The following is a 25,370-nucleotide window of genomic DNA, read 5'->3' on the forward strand; positions in this document are numbered from 1 at the left end:
GTGGCAAGATACTTTTACTTAAGGGTACCGTTTGGACGGAAGCTTGTTTGGGTACCCAAAGTATTGATATCGCTTTCGGAATGCTATTTTAACGGTCGGGTACCCTTTCAAAATTGTTTTGAAGTCTAAGGGTATCGTTTGGACGGAAGCTTGTTTGGATACCTAAAGTATTGATACCGCTTCCGTAATGCTATTTCAACGGTCGGGTATCGTTTCAAAATTGTTTTAAAGGTACTTTTATTTAACGGTACCGTTTGGACGGAAGCTTATTTGGATACCCAAAGCGTTGATATCGGTACCGAAATGCTAGTTTAACGGTCGGGTACCCTTTAAAAAGACCGGTCAAAACCGTTTTTAAGGGTACCTTTTCAGTCCCTGAGTTGGATATATAATTTCTTCGAACATTTACTTTCTTGAGAAAGTGAAATGCGTTTAGTTTACGTCAGTAGTACCAAGTTAGTCCAAGTTTACGCAAAGGATAGCGCTCTAATGGAAAACATGTTTTGCTTTACCATTCATTCACTAATTGTAATGTCACTCAGGCTGGTCGGTGCACTCTACCAGTTTCCGAAGTTTCCAGTTATCCACTGCGTAACTCCTGAATATGAAAATTACCAAATGCTTAAAAGTGACTACCATTTTCAGAAAATCATTTTCCAGAAGACAAATTGTCGTTGGGCTTAGATGGCCCATCCTATTATATTAACTGATGGTACCCGATATGATGACCAGTCTGGCCTAGTGGGTATGGGTGGTGACTCTGCCTATCAAGCCGATAGTCCCGGGTTCAAATCCTGGTAAGGGCATATATTTGTGTGATTATCACGGATATGTGTACCTAAGAATCTTAAGTCATAGGTGTTTTCTATGTATTTAAGAATTTATACATTTTATTATACCTATATATGGTTGTCTTAGTAATCACAAGACAAGCCTTATTGAGCTTACTGTGGGAGTTAGTCAATTTGTGTAATAATGTCCTATAATATTTATATTTATTTAAAGAGAGAAGTAATAGACTTCAACGCAATACATAGATGTCACGCTTAGCATATAATCTAGTTGTTTACTTCAGCAAATAGCTAATAACATACACACGACGTAGATCAAATAAACATGTTTACCTACTCTTGAGGGGAAATAGTAACGTAGTGTTTGTCAAGTAGTTACAGCCATGCGGCCATTCCAAGGTAGTTTGACTTGAAATGCCGTTTAGGTATGTAATAATCGTAATATTAGTAATTACGTAAACGTTATAGCTTCTTTCTTTTTAATATTTTCGTTACAGTTTATCAGTTCGTAATATAAATCTAGTGAAATACTACACGAAACAACCCCATTTATTTAGTACTTATATTATTAGTTACTAACAACAGACGTGATCCCGACTATCCCGACGCGAGGTAGATGATGACGTCGAATGGTGGATAAGCATTTTTTTTATTAATTATGTAAGTAATATATTTACGCGATATCGCTAATAATTATATTTAGTAACTGAATAAAATAGACGAACAAAGTGAATAGACTGTTCTATAAAACGGTACATTAATCTGCTGAGAGTAATTAGGTACTTACTACCCGTTACGGACAGTGTTTTAGGTAGTTGTTGCATTTTTCATTGCAAGTCTTGCAGCAATTCACCTAGAATAATTCCTCACCTTGATAGTCTGTGAAAGTAGAAACCATCTTATGGAACAAAAGAAAAGAGCGTACTCCCATCTTAAAGGCCGGCAACGCACTTACAACCCCTCTGGTGATGCAGGTGTCCATGGGCGGCGGTAATCGCTTACCATCAGGTGATCCGTCTGCTCGTTTGCCTCCTCTACCATAAAAAAAAATGTCGCTATCGTATCCCATACAAATCCCATAAAATGGTACCCACTCAAAGAATTAATAGAGTTAAATTCAAAGCTTAATTAGACATTAAGCGCCACTTGCACCATACCACTAACCCGTGGTTAACCGGTTAAATCAGGGTTACCATGGTTACTAGTAAAATTTGACACTGGGTTAACGGGTGTACCGGTTATTAACCCCGGGATAGTAGGATGTTGCAAGTGGCGCTTCCTCAACACAAGGCTTGCCGCCTAATCTTGTGTCGCCCGCCTCGTTCTATCTAGATGTGCTTATAAACACTGCACTGCACTGCTCTTGATGCAACTGACGATGTTCCATTATATCTTTGTACCTATAGTTCCTTTCTAATACAGTAGTATATCTACATATATAATCGTCGTTGACATTGGAATTATTTGCTTTTGCAGGAGGCCTAGGTCAGCTCGGCGTCGAATGCGCCAAGTATCTTCGAGGAAAATACGGTCGAGAAAATGTCATCCTCTCAGATATCATCAAGCCAATGCCGGACGTCGTTAAAGATGGCCCTTACATCTTCGCGGACATTCTCGACTTCAAAGGCCTGCAGAAAATCGTCGTCAACCACAGAGTTGATTGGCTCATCCATTTCTCGGCATTACTCAGCGCTATAGGAGAACAGAATGTTCCTCTAGCGGTCCGAGTGAATATAGAAGGAATGCATAATGTTATAGAACTGGCGAAGCAGTATAAACTGAGAATCTTTGTCCCCAGCACGATTGGAGCCTTTGGTCCTGATTCTCCTAGAAATCCTACTCCTAATATAACTGTACAGAGACCTAGAACAATTTATGGCGTGTCAAAAGTGCACGCAGAATTAATAGGAGAATATTATTTTTATAAGTTTGGTTTGGACTTCCGGTGCTTGAGGTTCCCGGGGGTTATCTCTAGTGATCCGCCCGGCGGTGGCACCACCGGTAAGTGAATTTCGTATTTAGAATTAGCTAATTTGGTAAATCATAGAAACTCAAATTGCCTTCATAATAACAGGTCTAAAACACAATACTTTGGTAGAGTCAGTCTAAGATAATCTTGCACCGATTTGGCAATCATCAGAATGCGAAAGTGTCACTATAACGACACCTCCAAACCTTTTCACTGTAATGCCAGGCACAGTTAGCTTACAAACGGTATCTAGGTACCTATCTACTACGTCTCTAGTGGACGCACTTCGCCAGGTTCTTCATAATCCGGAAAGATGTACTAGCTATAAAAATAAAATAGAAGTCCCGTTTCGCCTTTTCCAGACTATGCTATTGCAATTTTCCACGATCTCATTCGCAAGGGCAACTACGAATGCTACCTGAAACCCGACACGCGACTGCCCATGATGCACGTGCGAGACGCCCTCCGTGCCCTCTCGGAGTTCCTCGAGACTCCCAACGAACTGCTTAACAGGAGGGTCTACAATGTCACTTCCATGAGCTTCACTCCGGAAGAACTGTCTGATAAGATAGCTAAATATGTTCCTGACTTGAAGATCACGTACCGTCCCGACAGCAGGCAGGATATTGGTAAGAAATATGAAATTTCTAGGTACGGGTTAATTGGGGGTAGAGGCGGTTTGCCCCGGGTGTCATCCATTTAGGGATGACACCCGACCGTGAACATCAGTAGTGCCATCTATAAAAATTCGTAAGACTGGCAGTTCGCACAACCGCCATTAAGGAAATAAGTACCTGGGCGACCAAGCTTTGCTCGGTTATAACTATTTATTGTAATATGGTGGTGTACGAGGGCTGATCTAAAAGTTGTTAGTTGCTCCGGCTCTACTCATGCGATAAAAAAATTATTTATACTATTGTGAGGGATATTTCAATGCTACTTATGGCCATAATTTTTTTTCTAATTAATGCACATAGTTTTTTTATTATATATTTTTAACTGAAAGCTGTTTTGTATGGAGTTACGAATTGCTTAGAAAAAACGGCAATTTTGGGCACAATTAAATGAATTTCGTATTGAAATCTTTGAAAATCGAACTTAAATTTACCCGGCTCTAATTATTATCTTCCTTCTGCTATTTCCAATGTATAAATCAATAAATAATCTTATATTCATATTTATATTTTTTTAAATATCAGAAATTTTTATTTTACAATTTTGATTGAATTTTGGGCTGACACCCAGAATTTCTGCTCCGGGTGTCACCCATGCTAGCTACGCCACTGTCGGGAGGTTTTACTCATACTTTAGATCCATCTTTGCGTTGATGTTTTTTTGGTCTTGGAAAAAACTACTTAATGACTTATTTCTTACAAAACACCATTTTGTAATTCTGTAATAGGTACCTATACTCTGGCACAGCCACTTTGTCAGTAGAAAATTTGAACTTCGCGCCTTTCTCTACTGACAAGTTGGGTGTGTTCGGTAGGTTTCTAAGAAAATCTCGGAAAAGCTTGTTCTACGTTGAATTAAGGAATGGTGTTGGTGGATCCGTTAGATAACGCATCAACTTCATAGAACTTAATTAAATATTTAAAAGAATTAGCAATCACCTACACCACGTTTATTAAAATTAGATACTTAAATATCAAACTTTTCATCAACCCTGTTAGAGCCTTTAGATAAATTTATGGATACTTTTGAATATTAAGCATAATAATGTTGCCTTAGGTACTAAACCGTCGAAGGCTAGCTAATAGCAACCGAAAAGTAGGTTAAGTTATGCTGATAGGGTTGCACCGTGAAATTCTAGATAATGCATGTTCGTGCTCACTCGTACGGTAAAAATCTACCTACCTAACAACCATCGTAAATGCCTACCTAATAGGTACAGTCAAGGTATTAAATATCGATACGGAAAAAGTGCCAAAAATATGTATACACGACCTTATTGCCTATATATTAAGGTAGCGTGTACATATTTTTGTCACTTTGTCCATATCGATATTTAATATCTTGACTGTACGCGAGATGGTTCGTAGTTTAAGTAGTTACGTTTCACTCCATGAAACAGGTTAATTATTTAAAATACTTAGTCTTTATCTTATTTTCCGCTCTTCCGACAAATACAAACGGCTCAAAGAAATAGTAAAAATTATGGTTTATCTTATTTAACAAGTATTTCGGCGCAGAAACTGTTCATTCTATCGTTTTCCGTTTCACCGATTATATTTTCTCGGCTCCAAATCAAAATTAGGTGAATGAATTTGTGCAAAGACATTGAATAGGTCGTAGCAGTTTTTCTTCCTCGTCGGTATCTCAGGTCTGATTCTTAAGTTCACCGGGAGCTTAATATATTAAACCTAGGTACCTATACTACCTCTCTTCTTTCTTAGAGACGAGTGTCACAAATGGTAATGCCGACCTATCCTTTCTCACTCTAGCAGCCTCCTGCACATTAAAAGCTGCAAGCAGAACGAGCCCATACCCATGCCCGGTTTTAATCGCATATTTCTAACGAATATATTCTTACATTTCAGCGGACTCTTGGCCCCAAGTATTCGACGACAGCGAGGCGCGCCGCGACTGGAACTGGAAGCCTGAGGTGAACCTCGACAACTTGGTAGCGCTCATGATGAAGGAGGTCAAAGAGAAGATTGCAGCTAATGGTTTATGAGCTGATGTTTAGTTATTCTTAGAGAGGGCCGTTTGCACCAAACCATTCTGCAATCGTAATGCTGCTGGCTGGGTATAGATAACCTGGCAGTAGACTAGTTCAAATTTATCTGTAGCTACTATCATCTTCAGACCAGGGGGCCTAGCCAAGATGACAGTCGTACATCGACAAACGCAAAGAAAAAATGTACCGGGATAACAGATGCTACGAAAAGTCACGTGACTATTTCCATACATTATTTAAGTTTCGATGGGTGTTTTCTATCAAGGTTTGTCACCTTGGCTAGGCCCCCAGACAGTATACTATAATCTGACAAACCAAGTTTTTTTAGTAGAAAAAAGAGCGAAATTTAAAATTTGTATGGGAAATCGATCGCTTCTCAAATTTGCCGCCTATTTCTACTGACAAAGTTGGCTTGGCAGAGTATAAGTTATAGTTCAATCTAGGTATATTTACTATCATTTTCAGACCAGGGTGCGTAGACAAGATGTCAGTCGTTCACGCTCCGTAGCGTAGCGTAGTTTTCTTTCTCCATCAGTATTCCGTATTAATGCGACAGAGACAGATGCGTTTCTTTCGCTACGGAGCGTTAACGATTGGCATCTTGACTACGCATCCTGTAGCCTTACCACGACTGCCTTAGCAGAGTCAAACTGACATGTTCGCCGACGTCTACGTCTATTTACCTACTTTTCTATCTTGCACTAATACGAGAGTACGAGCGAGATGCATAGAAAGTAAGTTACGCATACGCTAGCAAATATATCAGTGTCAAACTTGTTGTAGCAGCCGTTAAGTTGAATAGACTCAAAGAATCGGATGTTTTTATCCACCAATAGGGGATCGGACGGGTAGGTCAAATGTTACTTTTTAGAAATGCCAAATAATTTTTCAGTTTGTATCTACGTATAGGTCAAATGTTACTTTTTAGAAATACCAAATAATTTTTCCGTTTGTATCTACGTGTGACGTCATCTGGAGTTCATAGAGCTCCAGTAGCCATCAAACTTTCTTTATACATATTTAACAAAAGCGTCATAGTAGTAAGATTGATTTCTCGTATTATTTCAAATGTTTTTAGACTTGATCTGGAATAATTTACTTATAGTCCGCTTCCCTAATTCATTAGCTTGACTATAGGAAATTAGAATTAGGACAATTTTATTATTAATTAGTACTAAAATTTTAGATAGGTAATAATTTACAGCCGTCAAATTTCATACCTACTTGTAGATTTAAAGACTTTAAAGTGTTCAAACCCTGTGCTCAACTGTGATTTTTACAATTAATAATTATAATTATTAAATTGGTCGTGGTATTACGTCAGTGATTATCTATATAAATACTTACTGAGTTTTATTTATTGACAGTTGTTCCGTCTTATAAAAATACCTAGGAACTGGTCCTATGCTAGGATTAAGATTCTGCGCTTTTGTGTTCTATTTTAACGTAGGCAATATCTTTAGCGCACAATTTTAATCGATAGTAGGATGGTTGACCCAGTCCCAAACCAGTTAAGGACAAATTTTGACTTTAAATCGTTGTTATTTAAAACTATTTGGACGTTTACTTTTAGTTTATTTTTTATATTGAATATTGTCTAATTAAAAGTCGAGATAAGAAAAAAAAACACAGAATTACGTTCAGGTTTTTTTTATAATATTTTTAAAATTCCAAAAACGGGAATGTGCCTAAGTTTGACCAGCAGGCCCCAGTAGTTGTTAAGTTTTGTACCCAAAGTTGACCAATTTCAAAACAAGGCAAAAATAGCAAAAAATAATAAAAAGTAGCTTGTTTTTTATGATCAACTTTATTTAAATTAGAAGCAATATCTTTTTTTTAATTTAGATCAACAAGTTTTCATATTCAGTCTTAGCAATCACATTGAAAGGGGGATTTTATATTTGCGGCATGTTTCTCTAATTTTTTTCCCAGAATGTATTTCTTTTACTGCTTCGTGAACGTCGTCCTCACTATATTGAAAGAATTTCTTTTTTGGTGGCATTTTTTAATCTAAAACAAGCAAAGCAAAGAATAATGTTTTATAAGGCTTGGTCAACCATAGGAGCTTTTTTTTTTGTACGTGGTACCAAAGTCAAACCACTGGTCAACTTAAGGAACCACCACGATTTGGACCTTAAAATCGTGAGAGGTGGTATTGAATATGCCAAAGCTATAAAAATCCAGTTAAAAAAAGAAAATAAAAAATAAAAACCATATAGCCAGTCGTTGACCATCTGGTCAACTATAGGAAAACCAAGAAAAACATGCACCAGAAGTTAACCAGTTTAAAAAAGTCATGAAATAGGGTAGTTATATTTAAAACTACGTTGAAGGCGAGAAGATAAACATTTAAACTTTACAAAAAACAATCATTACAATAAGGTTCATTCAAAAACAATGCCAATTAACAATAAAATAGGCTTACCTGTCAGAACACGTGCCTAACTGTAATGGCGGCAGATCGGCAACTAACGGCGACGAGCGGAAGTAAAATGATAGTGTAGGCTACATTTTTTGTCTCATGTCATCGGGAATGTGATTGGTTTGTCAGTTAAAGTTGAAATAACATGTAGGCAACTTAAAAAATACCAGATAGTGGCGGGAATTCTTAATATTGACATTTGAAGTCGCAAATGGTCAACTACCGGTGCGTGGTCAACTACTGGGTCAACCATCCTATTTTAATATATTGACTGTTGATCAATCTTGGATACACGTGCTGATATCATCAAATAAATTAGTCTTAGTTTACTTAAGTATTGATATTTCAATAATGATTCAGTAACTTTATACATTAGAGTTTGCGTCAAATCCGGTAAGTAGTTCTGATTTTTTGCAGACTTGTTTATGATGTTGGCCCAATGAATAATCCAAGTTTGAGACCTCGAGCGCCGAACGTAACTTTATCAAAAATTCAGAAAACCGCTATAGTTTCGTGTTTCTAAAAGACTAGGTTTTGACTGTACCTTAAGCAGGGCGATTTTAAAGTAGACTAAACAAGTCTAAAAACTCAGAACTACCGGATTTGACGCAAATGAACCCCATTAAAAATTCCGAAAATGTTATAAACTGGATTATCATTATCAGACAGGTAAAAAAATTGCTCAAATAAAAACGCTTGAATATTGTAATCCACGACTTTATTGAAAAGCATACATAATAAATTAAGTAAAAATCCTTTACCTTAAGCATAGGGGATTTTTTAAATCATTTTATTAACAAGCTGGTTAAAGCATTATCTGGTGAATGAAATTTAAATATATAGTTAAATAAATGACTCAAAATGCAATCTGCCTGCCAAACAAAAATGTAATTAATATCTATCATTGCCAACTCTTTGCAATACGATGAATAACTGTGTTGACAGGTTATTAGGGCAAATGCAGGGCGCTCATCGCCAAAATAGCACCTACACCCTTGGGGAATCATGAGCTCATTTTAAGAAAAATCTGTAAACTTCAAATGAAAAAAAAAACCCGGATGCAATTGATAAGAAACGTATGTTTTTTTAGAATAACTACAGTAAAAAAACTACTTTGAATTTAATTATTATTTTTTCGGTAGGATTGATGGCAGCTTCTTCCTAGCGCATTCAGTAGCAGCTTTTTACGGAGCTGTTTTCCATATTTGCCTGCATCAGCCTCTCACCTGCTGGAGTTGTTATTTTTTTTCGCTTTTATCTTCTATCTTAAATACATAGAAAACATCCATGACTCAGTAACAAATATCTGTGCTCATCACACAAATAAATGCCCTTACCGGGATTCGAACCCAGGACCATCGGCTTCCTAGGCAGGATCACTAGTGTCACTACCGACTAGGGCAGACCGGTCCTCAAATATGACAGGCATGCTTAGTTTTCGCTATAAATTCTATTAGCAATTCACTTGTTCCGTTGTTCCTAGAGGTCTGCCGCTTCGAGGCCTTCATCAAGCATTTCAAGAGCCAACATACTAGATAAGTTAATTATTATGAAATGCACAAAACCTCGAGATAATTGTTTCGAATGGTTTCGAAATCAAGCATGTAAGAATTTGCAATATTTTTTTTTGCTATTTGGAAAATAACAATTTTTGGTGTAGGTATTATTCTATATACACACCGTAAAACCAAAATTATTTATATTGGAATATAATTTAATAATAAGACTTTTTATCGCGGTAAGAAAGCCGTAGTCATCTTCCTTATTGTTAGAAACAAAATTACAGCCGCTTAAAATTTAAAGTTTTTTTTTTCGATACACCCCTTAGGTGCATTGGTTATTGTACGACAATATTGAAGAGATCTCAGTCTCATATTGTCTATGTGCGAAGTGATGGGATGCGTGCTAGTGATAGGGGGCTCCTAGCGTGGCAAATATGTGATTTTTCCTAAGTTTCGTACTATTTGGTAGATATCTATCGATATAACTGTGGTCTTATACAGCCGCTATTGCCAATTAATCGCACACAAAGCCAATATTTGTTAAAGTGCCAATTAAATCCATACTTTATCAGGCCCGACATCGGGACTGATTTCGGGCTCGATAGCAATAGGGAAGTTTGGATGTGATTGGCGCTTAAGGCGGCGTCCCCGTTAACATGTACCATCGCACGCACTGTTAACTGTCCACCGGTGAACCTTATTACAAAAGGAATAAGGTTCACCGATGGACAGTTAAGAGTGTTGCTGTTTGTACCATGGACAACAAACATGTTGTATATGTAGGTACTATACACAGCTTGGCAAACAGATTTATACAAATCAAAATAAATATAAATCATTATTTCAATTATCTTTAGTCTAGTTTAAATACGAGTATATAGTGATTTTTAATAATAATTACATATGTACATCGTCGTTGTAAATCATTCATTTTGTATTGTGGCACTACTTTTTTTTATTTCGGGCCTTAATTTTAAATACATAATACGCAATTGTCATAAGGCCGAACGTGAAGTGGGTACGACATATTGTTATTTATTTCTAATTAATTTAAGAAAGTAATCAACTATAACAATATGCTTTCCAACAATCTACTGCGCACGACAATATTACACTAAAACACAGAATTGGATGATACTAAATTTAGCGAAGTAATAACAGGACAGAGTGCCAAATTCATGGAAAATTCTCGGTGAAATAGTCCACTCGTTTTTTTTGTAATCTAACCTTTGTAGTAATGTATGTACCTACTGGTGTTTTTATCGGTTTTGTCTGTAAGTACTTAAACTAAAATATGTAGGTACTTTACTTCGTACTTACGTTTAGGTATGTATCTATTATTCATATCACTCTACTGTACTTTCTTACACTGAACGAGCGACGAATATTTATTTGTAAAAAAAAAAAACAATTCTGTCCTGGTCGACGTCAATAGTGTTGGCAACCCAAGCATAAGCACTAAGATTTCTAGGCATTACTACAACTTCTCTGGATTTTATTTATAATAAAATCGTGCGCATTCTAGACAATACTTTACACTAGTCGATGATTTTCCGAACTTTTAATAGGCAACGTCAGTAGCTAACTAACGCAGTAGCGCGAAGTAGCTACTAGGATTAATAGCAGAGCTGGTGCTATCTTATTTTCTTTTTATAAAATAATTAAAAAAGTTACATCTAAATGTACTCAATCACTCATATGCACGTGAGATATTCATTTCATTTTCTACATTAAAAAAAGAAAGTATGATAGCACGAGCTTAGGAGCGGACAGACCTTTGGACCAGAGAAAATTGCCTCTACGGTGGTATTTAAAATTAGCTACAGTAAATAATCATCTCCGGGCAATTTTCATGGGTAAAATCATTAATTTTTTTACGAAAAGTTCCTGTTTATTATGTGTTTCAAGTTGTAGTTTTTCCTTCTAATTTTTAATACCACTTTCAGTCATAATTGGACATAGTAATGATCGTGCCAAATGCCTATAGATGATATAATAAAGTCTGTATCAATATGTTATGAATCACACACATCTCAGTCTTGATATTTACCTACTCACCTGCTAAATACTATTAGAAATTAAATCATTTACATTAGACCCTGAGCTCTGATAACCGACATGGCAGAAAGAAAGAAGAAAGTAGATCATTTACAAAGGAAGGTAAGACCTAGTTATACGTTTCGGATTTTATTTACACGCCATAATATATTATATTGTAATGTCATATTTTATCCATACAGAAGGCATCAGCTTGAATCTATAGATCTATATCTATATTATCTATAGAATCCGCTTTTTGAGTGCCTGCCTAAGCTGTGGATGTAGTGGAAAGTAAACTAATGTCTATTACCAAACCTTCAAAAAAATATAAACGCTCTGAATGATCTTATACAAGGTAAAAGGTCTTATACTGTAAGGTTAAAGTTCTGTGACGAGAATATATATAAGTATACATATTTATATTTTTTTATATGGACCAAAGGCTTAGAGCAAATGCTATTATCTAAAACTAGTATGGACGTAATCAATAATTGTATTTGAGTCTATAATTATTAGACGTGTACCTATGGCATTGATTAGTCTTGAAATCAAAGCGAAGGTAAAGTTATCTTATAATTTTGATATCACTATTTAATAGATATACTTTATCTGACCTTCCAAAACACTTCTGCCAAGCAAAATAAACAATTAATTAAAACGAGATCCAATCGACAGCAATGAAATAGGATACATAATCTCCTATTAAATAATAATACCATAATAAGAACGGGTAAAATAGAGAACATTATAAAAAATCCAGTTATTGTCTATTATATACATATAGGCACAAATTGTTATATTGTTCACATATAAACAACATATTCGCCAGTGTAGACTAAAAATTACTGTATTTCAATATAAAAGAAATCTATCTTCATAATGGCATTTATACCCATGACGTTTCACAGCATCATTCTATCAGCCCATCGTCCGATAACAGAGGCACAGTGTATCGGCACAATTATATTAAATAAATAATTGATTATGCTTTATCAGATAAAAAAACACTTATTTTTGTTTCCAAGGAATATTTCGAAAATGTAATATAGATATAGGTACTTCAATCTTTCGCAAGTTTCACTAGATAATTTATCACAAACTTAAACATACTTAAACAGTCATTGTGAATGTTTATTATGTTATTTCATCTATTAAAATAAAGCATTTCTCATAATGTCAAAATTACCTTTCATGAGTCTCGTCCTCTTTTATTTTGTTTAAAACAAAGACAACTGCATCAATTTACTTAAAACTAAAAAAACTAAAATAAAAAAATATATACAAAACAACAATTGGTAAAATAACAAAGAATTTCGACATAGATCCTTAAGTAATCATTCTTTAAAAAAACATTCACAATAACAAATAAAAATAAACCTATTCTAGCGACTTTATGTGATAATAGTTAAATTTATTTTATCTTTTCTAATCGTATATTTCCACACGAAACCTACAAATACATGGCAACAGTTTAGGTTTCATATCTAATAACCATTTACATGCTCCCCAAACCTCCGGCAAACTTACAATCTTATATGAATGAAAATTAACAATCTTACAAAAGAGTAAAAACACTCATAAAATGTAAGTACCTCCACAAGTATCTTCAACCGGAATAAAAAATTCAAGCAGATCCATCCGTCCCGGGTTCTGGTTCAGATCCAGACCCTATTGAAGGCAAGGGCGTCGCCAGGGGGTGGCAGAGGGAGTCAGCTGCCTCCCCTTAAAGAGTAAAAACTGTAAAGTAACTAAATGTACGCCCCTCTCTCTCCCCTTGGCCATCGGCCATATCAACAGCCATCCCCTAGCCCATCGGCCATATCAACTGCCCCCCCTAGCCCATCAGTTGGCGACGCCCATGATTGAAGGTTTAGAGTACTATAGTTGGAGCAGCGTGCATTTTATGACTGGTTTATCTCTATGACTGTATGTACAGCGAACTGCAACTGGACGCATTGTGAATGGAATTCATTCATAAAGTGAACATGCACTTTTGCAGCTGGGTGTACCTTGCCGAGGCAAAGCAGGTATGAAAGCTTACAAAAAAAACAGAGCGTTTTTAACATTCAGGTGTTTTGATTTGTTATTTTTTATTAAAACGCCCTAACAGTATACAACTGGCAACAACAGATTATTGTTGGAAAAGAATATACAGTTTTATATCTTAAGTACAAGAAAATGCAAGAAACACGTAGGAAAAAATGCAGTAGGAATACAAGTGCTATCAACAACACATCTTAGGATTTTAATGCTGGGAAATATTATTCACTCTCTTATTAAAACCTTATAAATAAAGCTGAAAGTAAGTGCAGCTAATGAAGTTAAGTTTAAATCGCAGTGTCTTAAATAAACAAAAAAAACCTTACACTTATAAAACATAGAAATTCTTCAAGTAAGTGGACACGGACACGGACAGTCTTCGTCGATTAAATTTGATTAGATATTTGGTGCAAGTACCTGCCAATATGTATGTGTATGTGTACTTTATTTTCGTATTGTAATCTTTTCATGTATACCGAACACTAAGCGATAGCTTCTTCTTGTCAATTTTGTGTTATTTATCATCAAACATTTGGAATGACAGCTTAGATAGCACAGTACGTGTACTAAATCCTTTTTTTTAGTTGAAGGGTGCCACTGAATTGATTGTTAATCTATAGTAAAAATTAAATGTGATGAAAGTTAATTACGAGTATATTGTTATAAATAGTAGATTATCATAAAATTTGTCAATGCGAGCCGTAAATATTCCTTTTGTCTATATTCCGTAAAGTAGGTAGACAGTGACCCCCTTATTCATAAACGTGTAATAAAGTTACGATGCCGCTAATAATCCTTTGTCCCTTTCCATCATACCAATACGTCGGAAAGGGACAAACGATTATTAGCGGCATCGTAACTTTAGTACACGTTTATGAGTAAGGAGGTTAATAAATAGATCAAAAGAATTTATAGCAATATCTGGATAGAGCACGTACTTATTTTTTGAAGTCGTGTATATTTTATATGTAGTGTAGAAACGAATGCGTAATGTCAGTACATTGTTTAATAAAAATACTCTGAAAAAGTAATTTGAACAGAATGCCTACGCCAGTATTTATAATAATAACATTTCTTATCCAAATTTTGATCACATTTCCTACACCAAATTTAATTAATGATAATGGCAAATTTTATACTCTTTTACGCCAAATGATATCATCATTGGTAACCTGATCGAATATTATATTAAATCTAGTAAAAAATCATAATTATTCGGGGCTTTAGGCCGACATTTAAGCGTTAAGTGTTGCAACTGTTCTAGTAATAGATACTCGATCTAGATTACTAAGGATATCATAGGTACTTTGTTTCCACACGATCACTGCCAAAAATGCCGATATTCTATCTACTGCAAAAACTAAATACTTTAATAATTTCCAGAGTTATTTTTAAGAACTTTTTTCAATATTCTTACAACAAGTGTGGTGCCGTGACCAGGATATCATTTCGCTAGTTTTTGCTTGATAAAATATCTGCTATTTAGTATCATATCGGTACCTGTATCTTATCATTTAGTCTGACTTGATGTGTTTTTGTTGCTCTCTGTTGATGTTGAGCTCTTTCAGCCGCTGCCGTAACTGTGCTTTCTTGATGTTGGTCATTATCTGCGTGGATTGGTACAGCCATGAACCCTGAAATATGAGAAAGTATATATAAAGGGTGCAAATTGTGTGGACTTAGGGTTTGTGTACATGGTTGTTTTAAAACGAAATCATGAAATAATCCGAACCAAATGAAATAAAATTAAAATAAGAATAACCGGCCAAGAGCATGTCGGGCCACGCTCAGTGTAGGGTTCCGTAGTTACTCTTCCGTCACAATAAGCTAAACTGGAGCTTAAAGTGTAGTAAATGGTACCTTTCACCCGAGTTAAACAAACAGGCAAATTTGCATAATCAGTACCTAATTAAAATAAGTATTTTTACTATGAAGGGAAAACTTTTTGCGATAACTCAAAAACAGCTAAACTGATCATGTCCGCTATAGTTTTCATTTAATGTCTTTCTTAAGCTCTACTTCCACGATTTTTTTCATATTTTTTGGACCTATGGTTCAAAAGTTAGAGGGGGGACACATTTTTTTTTCTTTCAAAGCGATTATCTCCGAATATATTCACTTTATCAAAAAATGTTTCTTGAAAACCCCCTATTAGTTTTGAAAGACCTTTCCAACGATACCCCACACTCTAGGGTTGAAGCGAAAAATAAAATTCACCCCCACTTTACGTGTAGGGGAGGTACCCTAAAAAAAATTAAATTTTTAGATTTTATTGTACGACTTTGTCGGCTTTATTGATTTATATATCCATGCCAAATTTCAGCTTTCTAGCACTAACGACCACGGAGCAAAGCCTCGGACAGACAGACAGACAGACAGACAGACAGACGGACATGGCGAAACTATAAGGGTTCCGTTTTATGCCATTTGGCTACGGAACCCTAAAAAGGATTAAGTGAACTCTACTCTTTTATACCTACCTAATTAGATTGTGTCAAGCTTATGGTATTCATTAATGAAGTACCTACTTAGTTCGTATGTAACAATATCTGTATGTGTGGACATACACATGGGCCTTAACATTTGCAGGAAAATAGAAAGGAAATTACTCGGCTCGAATCCTACAAGTCCACTGGCTAATGTACTTGTCTATAAAAATATATTTGATAAGTAATAATTCCATAGCCGCCATAAAAAAAGGTATATATATACCTTATAACATAAACTTTGCAAAAAAAGTGTACATGTATTATTATTTATTATTTAATAGTTCATAAAAAGTGTGATGATAAGGGTTTTAAGACTTTTGAAGAAAATTCTCAAATTAGTCTTCTTCAAAGAGATTTAAATTACCTAACCCACAAAAAATCGGAACTTTATTCATTCATTACTTTTTAACCGACTTCAATTTCAGAGAAGGAGGAGGTTCTGTATTCGGTTATGGCTATTTTTGTTTTTTTTTTTTTACTTTTTTTTATGTATGTTCACCAATTACTCCGACATCCGTGATCCGATTTGAGTAATTTTTTTTGTTTGATAGGAGTTACTTCCAAGTTGGTCCCATTTTAATTTGGTTCTGATCTGATGATGGGATCCATGAGGAATTGAGGGAACTCCTCATTTTTTAAAAGCACGTGTACGGTGATTTGGATGTTTTCTTAAGCAAATGAGCATTTTCTCTCAAAAACCATCAATTTGATATTAGCCCTGAAAATGACACACCCAGCCAAATCATCACATACGAGATCGTTGCACTCTCGGAACAGCCGCAATCGCCCATTGACTGTTTTTTGCATACACTCTATCATTCTGACGGTTACAACATTCTTCAATGGTAAAAATTTCGGTGGCCATTTTGTGCGTACCGCTCTACCGCTTCAATAGCACGCGACTTTTCTCTAGCCTCATAGTCTTTAATCGTCCATTAAGCAAAATGACCTTTTTGTCTGCGGTAAGCGTGTAGTCTAAGGTCTTCATCGATAACTTTTTTTAGGGAGCATCTCTTCACAGACATCTGTATTGCCAACAACTTTTGCTTCCGGACGGGGTTTCTTGCAATTCTCGCCTTCACTGCCTTTATTAGAGCTGGGGTCCGAACGGTGCGTGGTCTTCCAGACCTCTTGCGGTCATCGAAGCTCTGAGTACTATTGTAACTATTAATTGTGCGATAAACAAATTGTTTGTTGATTTTTAGGTTTTCAAGCAACTTCAAAATCATGTTTGGCGGGTGCCCACATTTGTGCAACGCAATTACTGCAATACGATTCTCGTTTAGGCCCCAATTCATCATAGATACAACGAGATAAGCGTTATGTGCAGTATATAATTATAGCTCACAAATCCACCACATTGTCATTTTTTATTTTTTCGGTAGCATTTGTTTTAACGGAAATAGTGAGGTTGCAAATCGAGTAACAGAACTTAGTAAACAACAAGGTAACTAACTCAGTCTCAATTCCACACCTGCGTGCTATGGACAGTTCGAAAATTAGTAAAAATCGCTCTTTAAAAATTACAACAGCAAATAAACGAATTGGATTTATACTAATATACCGACAAACATGGTACGGACTGCGCTAAGAAGGTTCGATCGTGTGTTCTTAGGTACCTACCTATAGAAACTATGTTCATTGTTGTCGTGTAAGGCAATCCAACGTATTGTACATACCTACTTGTATAGCCGGATCTTTATCGAATTGCCCCAAAATCATGGAATGCTTCAAAATTTGGCTTGGCACCGACTTCAAACATATCAGTTGGTAACGCATATACTTACTTAAAAAATGATAATATTTTATCTTATCCTTTTTGAAGCCGATTTTTTTTATAAAAAGTTTTTATTAGATTTTATACAGTGACAAAAATTCAGTCATGGAATATTATATATTTTTTATTCAAGATTATGGGAAATCCGGACTTATGGGTTTATTTAATGGCCTCGATAATCACATCAAGGCCTATTGTTTTCTCTCCAGGTAAGATAAGATGCCAAACCGTTCGTAAGAATTAGTGCCTAAGCAAATTCTTAAGAGGTTAAGAAAGACATATTTCGATGATATTAAATCGGACAGCAATAGTCACCAACGGAGCGGCATCGGCAGCTGATGTTCACAAGTTTTCATTATACGTCTCCCTTAACCACATAATGAACTATCGTCCAGGAAAAACTTGGTCATAAAAAAATGTTGTTGCATGTCAAGGTAAGAAAAATTTGAATATTTTGCCAAAAGTCCGGACATCACCCTAAAACTGCTGACATTCCGCCCATTAAATCCTTTACCTATACCAAAACCTTTATTGAGCCACTACTAGCCCCTTAATTCGCCACCATGTTGTTACAGCATAACCTTCCCAAACTTCCCTTCCCTCTGCTCAACTCCAAACTTTTATCTAGCTTCTAGTAGTAGGTTGAGGTTTCGAAGTCCCCAGGATCCTTTGTCAGGATTGCGGGGTTCTGACTATGGACCGAAAATCCTGATATAACAGGGGAAATCCTGACGTACAGAAACCCTACTTGCGGTAGTTGCGGTTCATTATGATTACGACGATGGTGGCTTGGGGTTTGTCTACTCACCACCATAATCATGCAATTCAGCAATATTGGAATGGAGAATACCACTGATATAAACAGTCCTTTGCTGTCAAAATACTGTTGTCTGGAGAACAGGGCCCAATTCCTTGCTGCCACCTCGTTTATACTCTCGGAGAAATAGACGAGAAGTACTGAAAAAGAAAATAATAATGATCAGGGGTCGGACAAAAAGTGCGCATGACGTCAAACCACTTATAGGATGATTTCAAATACATAGTATTATTTCAAATACATAGTATTTTTGATTTTCATAAACAATTATCACTTATCATTTATCAACCTCTTTATTAAACGATATCGCCACTTGAAATTAGTAAGTACGTTTTTGACTGACACATTGTCAATCAGATGAACAATAAATTGACTTCGTTACTGTTTAGCTATTGTATCTTCACGATTATATTTAGCTAAAATTTATATTTACTAATGTATAAGAAAACGCTCTAAAATGTCATGTCATCTTTACTCGAATATTGTGGCAATTTTCCGTTTTTGGAGGTACGTGACAAACACGTATACTGATAATCTTACCTACTGTTCCCACTTTTGACTATTAAACCTATTTATCTGAGGATCCCACAGACTTGTTCTAACTAATTTCAAATAATTATACCTTATGGTAACAAGTTTCGTGAAATTTATTTTATTCACTACATCACCCTACCACCTGTATTATTAATTCCATGGATTTATTTACGTTTATTTTGTTACTTCATTAATACTACTTTGTTACTACATGTCACACGGAAGTTTAAATACAAACTCAAACATCATCCTGTGTGCAAGATTACGTCATTTTTACGTCATCCGCACTTTTTGTCCGACCCCTGATAATGATAATTGTACGATGAACCTTTTAGAGCGATAAGTAAAGCGACATTCTCCCTGCGGTATTCATCGATTTTTGACTAGCTTTAAGTTGTTACTCCTACATTTGCACTATAGATAGAATTATAAGACAAACGGCTATCGGTTCTTCAATCCTTTATCACCATTCTGGTCTGCCGGATTTTGAAAGAAATGAACACTTATTTTTTTATATATTTTTTAAACATTGTCTAAAAAAACACTTTTTTCGTTACTCGATTGCTGCGAAGGATTTTATATGTGCAAATCTACACATCTGGGTTCGTCTTTGACGTCTCTAAAAACTGGTCAGAGATTTTAATTTTAAACTAATTAACACATACAAACCCGTTTTCTTTTACACCTAAAATTGTTCAAATTTGATGCCAAATATCTCGAAGACAGTGAACTTTGAAGTAAATATGGGATACTATATTGCTTAATCCGTTGCTGTTATTATGATTAGCTACAAAAAACATCAGAAAACTAAGGGATTCAGATCGAAGGTCATTGGCGTGGACCCCCTTAAGGCAGATAACGCTTTTCGATTTTACAATCTTAACCTCTGAGATTTGACTTGGAAAAACTAGGAGTGACACAATTAGTTTCGACAAAAATAGGTAATTTATTTAAAACTTTATTGCACAAAAGAAAAACTTAATGTACAAAAGGCGAACTTAATGCCATGAGGCATTCTCTACCAGTCAACCTTAGGGCAAAGCAGAAAAGATTGTAGGCGGTGCGTTTAGAAATTGTTATTGAAAGAATTAGAGTCCTAATACACATAAATTTATTATAAACTACTTAAACACATACATACATTACATAAATAAATAAATATATATATATATACATAACCGATTCGTGATACTGATACTTAATTGATCTTTAAACTGCCAGCAAATAAATCACGCACAGATTTTTTAAAGCAAACTTCTTGGGGGCTTTTCTAATGTTAGGGGGAAGACCGTTCCAGAGACGTGCTGCCTGAATGGCGTAAGAGTTAGACATGAAGCTTGTTCTATGAGTGGGGATAGAAAGAGAGAGATTGCCAGTAGAGCGAAATTGACGGTCACGAGAAGCACCATAAAAGTGAAAGAAGTGTCTAAGGTATTCAGGGGAGTGTGGATAATTGAGAATGGAATAGAGAGTGCAGAGCATACGAATATTACGCCGTGGACGAACAGGGAGCCAGCCCAACTGGGAACGAAACGAGGACACATGATCATATTTCCGGAGACAGAAGATAAAGCGGATACAATTATTAAGGAGACTGTCCAACTTGTCAAGTAGCTCTTCATTTAAGTCAGGTATACCTACAGATAAAAAAATACTCTCAAATGCTTTTTATTACAAGCTTTTATTTAACTTTCAATGTATGCAATGTCTGCATATCTATGTAACTATGTTTGTACGGGTTAAATCATGCAAGTAAAATTTAAAAAATATTATGGTACCATCGAGCTGATCTGATAATGGATGGATGGATGGTGGGGGGGGGGGGGGAGAACTCTGTGATAAAACAACACAATCTAATTATGTTTAGGGTTTTTAGATAATTCTCGATGAGTATTAATTGCCTATGGAAAGAAAAGTACAATCAGCGATAAAAAAAATTCAATTCGCGAAGCTTTCCCCATGTTGGCGTTTTTGTGTTTATGGAGCATTTTCGGAAAAAGGTGTACCCTGTACTGTACTTTTTCTAGAACATAACACATTTTGGGTTATTTCTACTTAGATTCCCAAGCACTATCGATTTAAGCAATAAAAAAGTGTCCCACTTTTAATTGTCTGTTTTGTAACGCAGTTAACCCTACATGTTGTATGGACAGTTACAAAAATGACTAAGTAATGAATTTTGTATGGAAAATTAATAATAATCAGGGCAAAACGGGTACATATTTTTCTGAATCCCCCTTATACCTACCATTGGAGTTGGAGGTACGTATATAAAATATTCAACATTCGTTTTGAGATACGCACATTACCATTTCAATACCATACGAGGCTTACACTAAGTGGCTTGTGTCCTTGACGGCCTAAGGTAACCGACAACACTACAGAAGTAACTACTAGACATTTCATTATTGTGAAATGTAGGAAAACAATGGTTATTTGTAACAATGCGTTGTTAATTTCACTAGGGACTAAAATGTTATCGTGAAGGTATTTACTTAATAGATCGATTAACCCTTCTACCCAAAATGGCAAAAACGGAACCCTCATAGTTTCCTAATGTCCGTCCGTCCGTCTGTCTGTCTGCTGTCTGTCTGTATGTCACAGCCATTTATATAAAAAAAAAAAGTTTTGAAAATAGACATTATATTTTGTGAGTCGCGAGGAACCCTCCATTATGCGTGTTGACTACGCACTTAAGTTTCGGTGTTCACACAATCACAATATTATAAATTACCAAATATATGCACAACAGTCATTAATCACTCACTACACCTTATAAAACAAAGTCCCCGCCGCATTTGTCTGTATGTATGTATGTTCGCGATAAACTCAAAACTACTGAAACTGAACGGAGTTTCATGCGGTTTTCACCAATCAATAGAGTGATTCTTGAGGAAGGTTTAGGTGTATAATTTGTTAAGGTTTTGTGTAACCCGTGCGTGGCCGGGGCGGGTCGCCAGTATTAATTATAGTAAGGTTTAGTAACCCTTGATTTATATAAAATAGCAAGAATGAGAACCATAAACCATTGACATATTTATGTCCTGTAGATATTTTAAAACCCAGAATCCTTTCCTAAACCTCAAGATTTACTTTAACTTTAAATAATGGATTTGCAATTTAAATGCCCATAACTAGTGTATTATGCAAGCAGCCATTAAAAATACAGCTCATTATTCAGCCAATGACACGCAGTATTACCCAAGACCTTGGAGAAAATAATAACATGGTACCTAGTATGTAACAAGTTAATAACATGGAACTATTTTATTAATTTAAGAGCAGTGAGGTAAAAATTACATGTATAGATAGAATTGCAATGGAATGGTAATTTTAAAATCTTAGACTATGTTTTTATTATAGTGAGTAAGGTGTACTGTACATATTAGACACAATGTAATTATGAATAATAATAAAAAAATAAAAAATGCCGTTTTCTGCAGTAACCTGCATGTTTTAAATATCCAAACAGGCTATCCAAAAACTTGAATATTAACGTTGTGCATTTTTGATATTTTGGAATGGTTGGGGAATCATTTTGCACGAATTGCTTTAATTATCAGCATAAAAGTACTATCATTCATGTGGTAAAATACAATACTTCGTGTCCTACGCCGCGCCGGCGGCGGTCTACTGGCTTCAATGACATGGTAACAGTTTTTCGATCAGGTCACGTGTCCGTCTTACGAATTTTCAATTTGACGAATCTGTCGCGAGTTTAACATTTTTTCCCCATCACAAAAAGTGCACAGCGCCGCTAAAGAAGTTTTCACTTCAAAAATGAGATGAGGTTACAACTAGCTTTATATTTGGAGACGTCTCATAAACTTTTTTAATATTTGTTCGCTTCTAGCCGCCCAAAGACCTAAAAAAGCCCCCATTTCCCATTCTATCATATTACCAATCTTCATTTTTGGCAAATCATAATTGTATTTGGTTTAGAGTTACACTTAAGGATAAAGTGCGCAATGAGCACATAAGGGGGAGTTTCAAAGTTGCACCTATTACAGAGAAAATAACTGAGACTAGACTGACATGGTTTGGGCATGTGCAGCGTAGACACGATGACCATATTGTTCAAAAGTGCCTTTCCATGACTACACAAAAGAGAGGGAAGGGCAGGCCACAGACCACGTGGATGACTAACGTCCAGAAGGACATGAAAGAATGTGGCCTGTCTGTCGACAATGCAAAACAGCGGAATAGATGGCGCCTCAAAATCAAGACGACCCCGACCCGACCCCGCGTAACGGGATAAGGCGAGGACCAAGAAGAAGAAGATAATTGAATTTGGTTTGGTAAGTTTTGATGTGTACCTACATGAGGCTAGAGGATAATTATAATTTTTTAGGCGTCCAAATTGTCAGATGTCTTTTGGACACCTCAAAAATTCTAACTATACCCACCCTTTTTGGTTGAGCTTAGTTGCACTCTTAGAAACATGGGAAACTACGGACTGAGCCTGGTGGGTTTCTGGCAGTGAATTCGTGTTAAGAGTTTTTATTCTAAAAAGAACTAGTATCACTGTCATATTTATTTCCTTTATACAAAGAATATGCTTTTCTTGTCCATCAATTCACGAAAATTGGTAGATAAAAAAATATAATTTATTAAATTAAGGCAGATCTCTTATGATAATTTTCATAGCAGTCCATACCAGCCCATTTAAAAGTCCATCCTATTTGTTGGTATAAATATAAATAATTCAATTTGTTGTCGGTGTCGGTAAATAAACGTAATAAAATAAGTTTGCTATAGACCCGGTTATAAATGTGATTGAAAGTGTTCCAAATGCCTAGGTTCAAATGTTATAATTCAATTCGTTATCATACAATATATCAGCATAAGCACAATGATTAATGAATTCAACATTGTAAACTGTTACAAAATGCAATCAATTCTTTATCAGCAAACAACTATAAATTGACGAAAAACAAATAAAACTGACATAGGCAGCCAGTAACCTCAGGGGGGGGCAAGTTGATATTGCTGAGGCCTGGGGGGGGGGGGGGGGGGGGGGGCAGACATTGTAAATAAAATTTGCCTGTACCTGATTGCCTGCCCATGTCAGAAAGCCTACAATTCAATATATTTATTTCAGACTAGGTCCATTAAATTGTTAACATATATTGTAACTTACTATAGTAGTTATTGACATTACTCACATATATGTTGAGGTGCAATCATTCTGCTTTTTTTTTTAATCTCTTGTCTGTTAAAAAAGATAAGGATCCTGTCCAATATTTTAACCATGTTTTGCATTTCTTTTCAAGAAAAATTGTATCTGCTCTTTACAGCACACCCAAGATGAACTCGCGGTTTTTGATCACCAACCACAATACATTACTGTTGTACTCTACGTAGAAACTTATATGTCAAAGGTTTAAGAGAAAAGGAAAATTAACTTACATAATGTTATAAACAGCATAACTTGAAAGTTTCCATAATTCCTTGTAGAGAAGCACATAAATGTTACCAGAATGTGAAAAGAGAGTAAAGCTATCAGCCAGGGATCACGCCATTCAATCTGAAAGAATAATTAAATAGTACTTGGAATTAAGTCTATGCAGACATGTCTTCATTGATTGTTCAGTTATATGTGTATAGTCCTAAAGTTGAATCACAGTATATTACCAGTAGTATTGAGTATAAATTAATGTCGGTTTCGATTCAATGCCTAAAATTCTGTTTCGTCTCATGTTTAGATCTAGGCTAAATTCCTAAGTACTAATATATTTTTTTTAGAAGTTTCACGGTGTTTACGCCTCCCAACACCTACGCAGAATCTTTATAATCAGAATTACAGCAGAAAGAGGTAAAAAAATAGATGTATTGCGGTATCAAGGTCTAATACTTACACTGCGGATATATGAAACGAAGTCAGATATTTCATTCACTTCAATAAAACCTTCCATAACTGGAAAAGTAGATTATTCTTCTTACTAATTAAAACTCTACTTTTGTAAACCGATTTTAGACACACAACAAAATAACATAAAATAGCTGTACGAATTATAGAATTGTAAATTTGTGACATTTCAATCCACAGATAAACACATATAAACTAAAGTTTAGGGTGTGCTCGGAATCAAAGAATATCTCGGAATTAATATTAACAAAAAAAAGGTTGTATTTGTATACAATGCTACACTATATACACAATTATATTTGTATACAATGCTAATAAGTAAGGTGTATTCGGGTATTTCCGAAAGGAAAAACACTAAATAAGTGGTGGATAATTCCGAAGAGGGACTATCTGATTCTATAATAACTTTCGAGATTAGGTACCCGGTTTCCTTCCGAGAT

The 25,370-nt window shown here is 35.5% G+C and overlaps 2 protein-coding genes across 4 annotated transcripts in view; one reads left to right on the top strand and one right to left on the bottom strand.

Annotated features, from left to right (window-relative positions):
* Positions 1 to 6,919, top strand: part of LOC133517635 (L-threonine 3-dehydrogenase, mitochondrial) — a 32,505-nt gene extending 25,586 nt beyond the window's left edge. For 2 of the 3 annotated variants that reach the window (XM_061850986.1, XM_061850985.1), the window contains exons 2-4: positions 2,268 to 2,792; positions 3,123 to 3,389; positions 5,301 to 6,919. In XM_061850986.1, the coding sequence (XP_061706970.1) occupies positions 2,268 to 2,792; positions 3,123 to 3,389; positions 5,301 to 5,437 (929 nt within the window). In that variant the 3' untranslated portion in view covers positions 5,438 to 6,919. Of the gene's footprint in view, positions 1 to 1,136; positions 1,217 to 2,267; positions 2,793 to 3,122; positions 3,390 to 5,300 lie in introns of those variants that run through there. The other variant, XM_061850987.1, reaches the window with a different exon arrangement.
* Positions 6,920 to 8,563: 1,644 nt separating this feature from the next.
* Positions 8,564 to 25,096, bottom strand: LOC133517637 (transmembrane protein 18). Its single transcript, XM_061850989.1, has 4 exons — positions 24,920 to 25,096; positions 24,471 to 24,588; positions 18,519 to 18,667; positions 8,564 to 15,078 (listed from the first exon to the last, which is right to left on the bottom strand). The coding sequence occupies exons 1-4, from the start codon at positions 24,974 to 24,976 to the stop codon at positions 14,959 to 14,961; spliced, it is 444 nt and encodes a 147-aa protein (XP_061706973.1). The 5' UTR covers positions 24,977 to 25,096; the 3' UTR covers positions 8,564 to 14,958.
* Between the last annotated feature and the right edge of the window lie 274 nt (positions 25,097 to 25,370).

The sequence above is a fragment of the Cydia pomonella genome, chromosome 5, assembly GCF_033807575.1.
Source record: "Cydia pomonella isolate Wapato2018A chromosome 5, ilCydPomo1, whole genome shotgun sequence".
In the NCBI taxonomy this organism is placed as follows: Eukaryota; Metazoa; Arthropoda; class Insecta; order Lepidoptera; family Tortricidae; genus Cydia; species Cydia pomonella.

Coding starts and splice junctions, on each gene's coding strand:
- LOC133517637 (XM_061850989.1), bottom strand. CDS start 24,976: ATGGAAGGTTTTATTGAAGTGAATGAAATATCTGACTTCGTTTCATAT. Junction 18,668..24,470: donor TATGCTGTTTATAACATTAT/GTAAGTTAATTT, acceptor TTTCTTTTTCAG/TACTTCTCGTCTATTTCTCC. Junction 15,079..18,518: donor TGAATTGCATGATTATGGTG/GTGAGTAGACAA, acceptor CTCATATTTCAG/GGTTCATGGCTGTACCAATC.